The 7,148-nt window shown below is 35.5% G+C and overlaps 1 protein-coding gene and 1 long non-coding RNA gene across 3 annotated transcripts; both read left to right on the forward strand.

Annotated features, from left to right (window-relative positions):
• LOC107634572 lies at window positions 173-3,076 on the forward strand. The gene is made up of 2 exons (XR_002359605.1): window positions 173-2,111; window positions 2,851-3,076. It is a non-coding gene; the product is annotated as an uncharacterized LOC107634572 (long non-coding RNA).
• LOC107630771 (probable E3 ubiquitin-protein ligase RHB1A) lies at window positions 3,572-6,378 on the forward strand. 2 transcript variants are annotated; one of them, XM_016333998.2, is made up of 5 exons: window positions 3,572-3,771; window positions 4,348-4,472; window positions 5,254-5,683; window positions 5,794-5,903; window positions 5,991-6,378. In XM_016333998.2, exons 2-5 carry the CDS (start codon window positions 4,404-4,406, stop codon window positions 6,018-6,020), a joined length of 639 nt encoding a protein of 212 aa, XP_016189484.1. In that variant the 5' UTR covers window positions 3,572-3,771; window positions 4,348-4,403; the 3' UTR covers window positions 6,021-6,378. The 2 variants fall into 2 exon arrangements, with proteins under 2 accessions (XP_016189484.1, XP_016189485.1); XM_016333999.2 differs by lacking the exon at window positions 3,572-3,771 and adding an exon at window positions 4,113-4,196.

Raw genomic sequence — 7,148 nt, forward strand, 5'->3', positions numbered from 1 at the left:
GAATATCGAATTTTGTTAGTGGAGAGGATAAATTGTAAGAACTAAGAACTGCATAACGTTGGTCAAACTTTTTTTCTTTGTAGTTTGGACTTTGGACAACTTTGGGTCAAACTTTGCTGGGTTACAAGTTAGTGTCAGTTGGCAAAACCCTACATGGGTCGAAGGTTAGCGTTTATGCACCTTGAGAAACGTATAAATGGGATCTTATTTTATTGTATCTTATTTTTCTGTTCTGTTCATTTTTTCAAAACCAAAAAAATAAATAAATAAAAGAAGACAAATGTTCTGTTCAGTTCTATGCTGCCGCTGCATTTCCATCTCCAATTTTGCATGCTTATTGCATAGGCATAGCATAGCGTAATTGCACTATGTGGAGGGTGTAAGGAACAAGAGCAGTGCCGTTAGGGTTCCTCTTTTTCCTCTACATTTTCATGATACGGTTACTACTATTCACATATCTCGGTGATGCGATTCCATCACAATTGACAGCGTAGCAGACTAGCTGTCCCATGAGTAGAACGGTGGCAGAAGAAAAACTAGGAATGAAGTCAAGGATCACCAATTCAAATGCTTGAATTTACACAACAAAGTGAAGAGTATGCACACAAACCTATCAAAATTCATCCTTTTTTTTTCGGTCATCAAGATTCACCACTCACTCCTCTTGATGCTTTTGAAAACTCTCGAACTTGGATAAATGTCAATATTATGTCAAACCAAAGGTATTTTCGCATCTTGCTTTATAGGATTGGGATTAATCCTTGTTGAATTAAGATCTGATGCATAATTCCACATGTGGAAAAGTCAAATAATTGATAAAGTTGCTAGAGACAGAGCAAATAAAGAGGAACTTAAGACACCAAAATTGGGAATATAGAAGCACACCAAAAATGAAGGTGTGTGAGTGTGAGGAAAATGGAATTTTAATTAGATTTAGTTTTCAAGGTTTACATAATCAACATGTATTGTCGTATCAATAAAAATAACTAATTTTCAATCGTGACTGAATATGACTGCATCAAAATTAACTCTCTTGTTATGCTCTTCTTATATTATTGCTCTTACTTTTGTTTCAATATCAACTGTAAGTAACTGAGATGTGTGATTTCAAAGTCCATACGAAACATCTCAATGCATCTCAGGTGTTGCCAGCTGCATAGCTCAGGTGTAAGTAACTTTCATTTTTCCCTTTCAATCCCTTTGACTCATCCATTTCTTTTATTCCTACATTAGTATGAATTACTTTCATGTTCGTCATGGTCACCACACTATCTTGAAATCAAAGCATTGTGGAATGGATATTAATGGAGATTCTGCAAATAATCAGCTTTCTCTATACATGGGGTAGTGGTAAAATTTTTTCCCATTCAATTTAGTATTGATTTTTCTTCCCTCCTTCGCTTTTACAGATAGAAGCCAAACGCCAGATAAGCTGCGAGGTACACAACGGTGGTTGTTGATTAATAGCTAACAGGCTGCAAGTCTCAACTGTTAGAGAGGGTGTGGACTCATGATCAACTTGAGATCAATGTTGGCAGGCTAGTCAAAAAGTTTGTCATCTTTGCATTAATTGTTTTTGCGTGGTTGATTAGTATTTCGTTTCTGGTTTATATATCTGTTGCAGTTCAATTTAATTACCTTTGTTAATGATCTCATATAGGTCACAACAATGATAACAATCTTTCTAAGAACAACTGGTTATTTGATAATAATCAAGTAGATTATGTATGAAGCACTGTGTTTTTCGCTGTTGAAGGTTTATCGGAGTTTAGTATTTTTCTTTATGAGCATATAGTGAATTAATACTATAGTGCTTACTGCATCATCTTATGTCCTCGTTTTGATTGGACTTCCACAAGAAGATAGACTTGCTGCCACTTGTAGCATCCAATCTCAATTAGATATGTAGATGCATATATAAGAAGGTAAACTAGTTGTTTGGTGCCATGATATTACCATCTAATGTTCCTTCAAAAATGTTTAAAAGCACATAATTACAAAATGAAAGTTGGCTGGTTTCCTCATACACATTTTTCTTCCTCAGAAATACATAAGACTCAGCCATCCAGATCTGAGCTCTTGAGATCTGTACTTGCTGCTGTTTTGTTGAGGTAAGTTTTTTGTGCATCACAGTGTTCTCAAACTTATGCTATTTACTAATTTTGTGAAGGCAATAAAAGAAGTCAAAATAACACCAATTCAACTTTCTTATCTATTATTGGAGGCTGTGTACACTATGGTTTAATGGTTCCCTACATCATGTTCTGTTTCTTAAGAACAATAATTCATAGTATATGATCCAATCATGTTCCTTTCTTTTGGGTCAGATGGTACACTTATGTTGAGTGCTTTATAAAGTGATAAAAATAAAAAAAAAGGGAAAGTCCAGGAGACCAGCAGATTTATTAAAATTTGGCTAGCACTTAGCCAGCAGAAGGAAAATGAGTGATTCTCCACCATTAGATGAAATCTCACACTATTAAATACACTATTGATGGCTAATTGATGGCTACAACTCACAAATTCTGCTGGCCCCCTAGCACTCCTCAAAAAAAAAATTGGCAACACATTGTCATGTGTTCATCTGGTTCACTATTTGTGAAAATATTTAGGTTTCTATAGGAAGTGACGTGTTTTATATTATCTGTGTAAGCAACTGTTGTGAAAGTATCCAACTTGATGTTGATTGCTCAAGTACATTTAGTTTATAAATTCTTTTGATACATGCACTTCAGCAAATTATAGAATCTAAATTTATGTAAAAGATATGAAGTTATATCATTAATTTTTGATCAACTTGTCTTGTATCTTATTTTAGTGAAGAGAATATAGTTTAATTTGTCCTTGCAGGATGTCCGATTCAGCAATCACCTTGATGGAAACGACAAACCCAAGCACAAATGACACCTCCCATTGCAGACAAAGGCCTCACTTCCACTTCCATTACTCGTAATAAAGTTCATGGCCACTAATGTTAAAAGTAATGACAAAATATTCATTTTTACGTTTGTAACTTTGTATGCACAAAATAATATAACTTCGTATTAATTCATTAATTGTACTTTTAAATTTTAAATAAAAAGATACTGGTACAGGTACGATCATTTATAATTATCAGATATTTGTTCTTTGGATACATTAATTGACGATTATAAATTTGAATCTAAAATCTCATATCTCTTATTTAAATTTGTCACCACTAATTCATATACTTAATAGCTTTTATTTTTAAGATATTAAACACATGTAATAGTTTACCTTTCTCCTTTATCAAATTATATATACTAGTAATTAAATTATATTTATACCACAATATTCTATACTTATCGGAAAAAAAAATACTCATAATATTCTGTATTTGTTTATTCGATCATTATCATTATCCTATTAAATATCAGAGAATCTAGATCCCGTGTGGAAGGGGTAGCGGAGTTAGGTGTAAGCCGTTGATCAGCATTAGAAAGCGGGCCCCAGAAAAAGTGAAGGGTTGAGATGTGACCTTGAAGAATAAAGAAGTAAAGGAAGGGGTCAAAGAAGTAATTTAAGATGAGAGGAATTTTCAAATTTCCGTGCAAGTGTTTCTCGTACACGTAAACCCCCGCACTGGGCAACTGGCACACCACATCATCGTGTCAAATAATCAGCTACAGCAACTACTCCCGCAGTTTCTTCTTCTTCTCCTTCTCCTCCTCCTCCTCCTTTTAGCTGAACAATAATCTTCGATTTTTCCATTCTCACGCGCCCGCCCTCGCCGTAATTCTCAATCGTTAGGTACGAAACCTCCATCGCCAATCCTGTCTGCTGATTTCATATCATCACTCCCTCGCATATTCATCTTCTTTGCTTTTCAGTACAGCTCCACTCAACTCATCGATTACTCCCTCTTCATCTAATTCATCAGCTTTTCTTTCTTTTTTTTATGATTATTGTTTTAAATATAATTTTCTGAAATCTCCTATGAGCTCTATATATGCTACGCTTTTCTTTTGTTTCAATCGAAATCACAGCGTAATCTGATTGTTGTTGAATCTCGTCTCTTTACTGCACCATGTCCTATTGCTTCTGTTTGTTTCTTTTTTCTTTGTTTTTTTTTTCCTCCGAGTTGGTGATAGGTTTTGATGAATTGGATTCTATTCTGGAAAGTAGGGTATTATTACTCTCTTTCGGTGGCGGTGGAGTAGCTTCCACGCACTATTGTAAATTTCCGATAAACAGATAACTTTTTTCCTTTGCTTTTTCAATCAATTTGCGATGTGTTTAGCTTAATTATAATCCTGCTCTTGTACTTGATTAATTATTAATCAATCTGAGGTAACTGTGAATATATTTGTGTATATGTTGATAAAGGTGAAATAATGCAATCAGTGGCAATAGTGATATTTTGGTGCTGGAGATAAGGGGCGATGGGCGGTTGTTGCTGTTGTTGTTCTCCCAAAGTGACCGAATTGAGCGCTCCAACTGCATACTACTATGTTAGTATCCTATTTCATTACTTGAATTTCATACTCTTTATCTTCTGCTAGCTCTTGTCTAACTTGATTGCTTACTCTCTAACAACCCCGAAGGAGAAATTTTATGACTATTCAGTTCATGTAATATACATGACTTTTTGAGTTGTTTACAAATTAGAACCGAGTTTGCTACCTGCTAATGGGGGATTTTGGAGTGTTTCCAGTGAACTCTGTCCATTTGGAGGAAGGAAAACGATTTGTCCTACAAAGTATTCAGTCTATGGTTCACCATGATCAAAAGTCAAACATTAAACTACCTAGAAGTAATTGGTGGCTGTGGAAGTGGACTGTGATCTGAGACAGATACCTGCAATACCAAGTTTTCAAATGCCAGATTTGCAACTTACCATAGGGGGTTTGGCCAACCGCCTCCCGAGCTCACCTGAGCAATTCTTAAGACTCAAAAAACCATCAAATTGGTTCACTGCTGATCATCAAATGTCATCAGTTGTCTTCTTGAGAGACTAATTTGATGTTACTTTGAGACCAGTTTAATGGCATAACTTGACAATAAAGGCTAGTTTGATGTATTCATAAATGAAGGGCCAGCCTTAGGACAGATACTTTCAGAGTACCACCGACCTAGCCATTTACTAACATGTAACATGGACCTTTAATTATTTTGATGGGATTTTAACGTCTGCTTCTTGTATTAGCTTATCATCTCTTTCTGCTAATTATTTTCTATTGGCCTCATCCAGTGTGTTATAATGTTGCTTCATTTGTTACATTCTATCTGCAGTACCCAAGAGCATCAGAGGAGCATGTTCCACTTTCATCTCACCCGGGTGCTGCGTCTGCTTTCTCTGGGCGACTCTTAGTTGATACTAATCTAGATACTTCAAGCCCCGATACTTACAGACCACCTCCTGCTCCTATTCCCTTCAATGTCACCTTAGGTACCACTCACACACCATCTGTGGCTCAAGAAATTGTTGGAGACAAGAGTAATGCTTCCTTACAATCTACGAATTCTAATTCGATTCAAGAACCAGTTGCTGGAGATAATCATGGGACCTCAACTAAATTGGAAGAGCTGAAAGAATCAGAAGGCAGAGCTCAGACTGATTTAGAACTCGAGTCAACTAAGGATTCTGAGATTGAACTTCCAAAGTTGAGAAAACCTATAAATTTAGCTGAAGAGGAGGATTCGTGCCCAATTTGTTTAGAAGGTAATATTATTATGCTTCTTTAGCTGGCGATACAATTAAGTCATTTATCATGTTGCGACATTTATTCTTGGTTGGTAATGAGTTGTTGATGTATGTACATCTTTTTGTAGAGTATGATACAGAAAATCCAAAACTCACCACCAAATGTGACCATCATTTTCACCTTGCATGCATCCTGGAGTGGATGGAAAGAAGTGAAACTTGCCCTGTGTGTGATCAGGTTTGTCCTAATTAATTACTTTACGTTTCCTTTATCATAATGAAGTTTTCCTATGGATATGACACTTACCGAAAATTTGTAATGCAGGAAATGGTTTTCAACCCTCCCATTGAATAATAGATGTCAACTTAGGGGGTTCAAACATAGTATGTGATACAGTTTGAGGAGGTTTCAACGTCATTGGTTGCTATCTTGCCAACCGAATTATATGGGTGTATTTTGATTGTTTTGTTCTTCTGAATTACCTGAGGTTTTCTTCCCCCCATTTTTTGTGCAGAGTCCTTTGTGTTGGTTACAGGAAATTAAAGGAAAGTAGGATGTTATTGTTTAATAGTTCTCAATTAGAAAGTTTAAAATAGTGTTGAGTCCCAACTCCTAAGTGCAATTTATTGCATACATTATGTTAGGAGACATGTTAATTACAAAACAACGATGCGTTCAATATGATTTCCCGTGCTGCTTTTATCGTGTATTATTTAGGGTGTTAATATTTTTGTCAAAGAATGATAAATGCTTTCACTTTAATCGTCTTGCTTCTCTTAACATTGATTCAGAAATCAGAACTAATTAAGATGCCTTGTTTATATAATTTAAACAGGAGGGTTGAATTGCCACCGCTGGCATCAACCGTCCTTCCCCAAAAATATTCATTCAATTAAACTAAAATGAAAAAATATTCATTAGAAGAAAAGAACAAGTTATAATCATTTCGTAAAAAGGTAAATGCTGAATTGAATGTTTTTTTATAGAGTGAATACCCCATCCGGTCCCTGACAATTATCTCGAAAGGACAATGAGGCCCCCAAGAAAAAAAAACACCCAATTCAGTCCCTGATAAAATTTTTTTGGGACAGATTAGCTTCTGTGCTAAAAAAAATAACATTTATTTTTTTTTGGCATAGGGGCCTCGTTGTCCTTTCGAAGTAATTGTCAGGGGCCGAGTTGGGTTTATTTTTTTTGTCAGGGGCCGGATTGGGTTTTTTTTTTTGTCAGGGGCCTCGTTGTCTTTCGAGGTAATTGTGAGGGCTGATTTGGGTTTTTCTCTTTTTTATAAAGATAATTTTAAGGCATTTTATATGAATGTTCACGGTATCTTAAACTAAGATTGTGTTAAGATTGCATTTTGCATCTGAGCCGTCTTTACTCCATCAAATGCAAATAAAAAAAAATTATACTAGCAGTATAGGTATGGGATGTTGGCATGTTGCAAACACCACTACCATGGTCACCACAATCACCAATAAC

The sequence above is a fragment of the Arachis ipaensis genome, chromosome B03 (genome assembly GCF_000816755.2).
Source record: "Arachis ipaensis cultivar K30076 chromosome B03, Araip1.1, whole genome shotgun sequence".
Classification (NCBI taxonomy): Eukaryota; Viridiplantae; Streptophyta; class Magnoliopsida; order Fabales; family Fabaceae; genus Arachis; species Arachis ipaensis.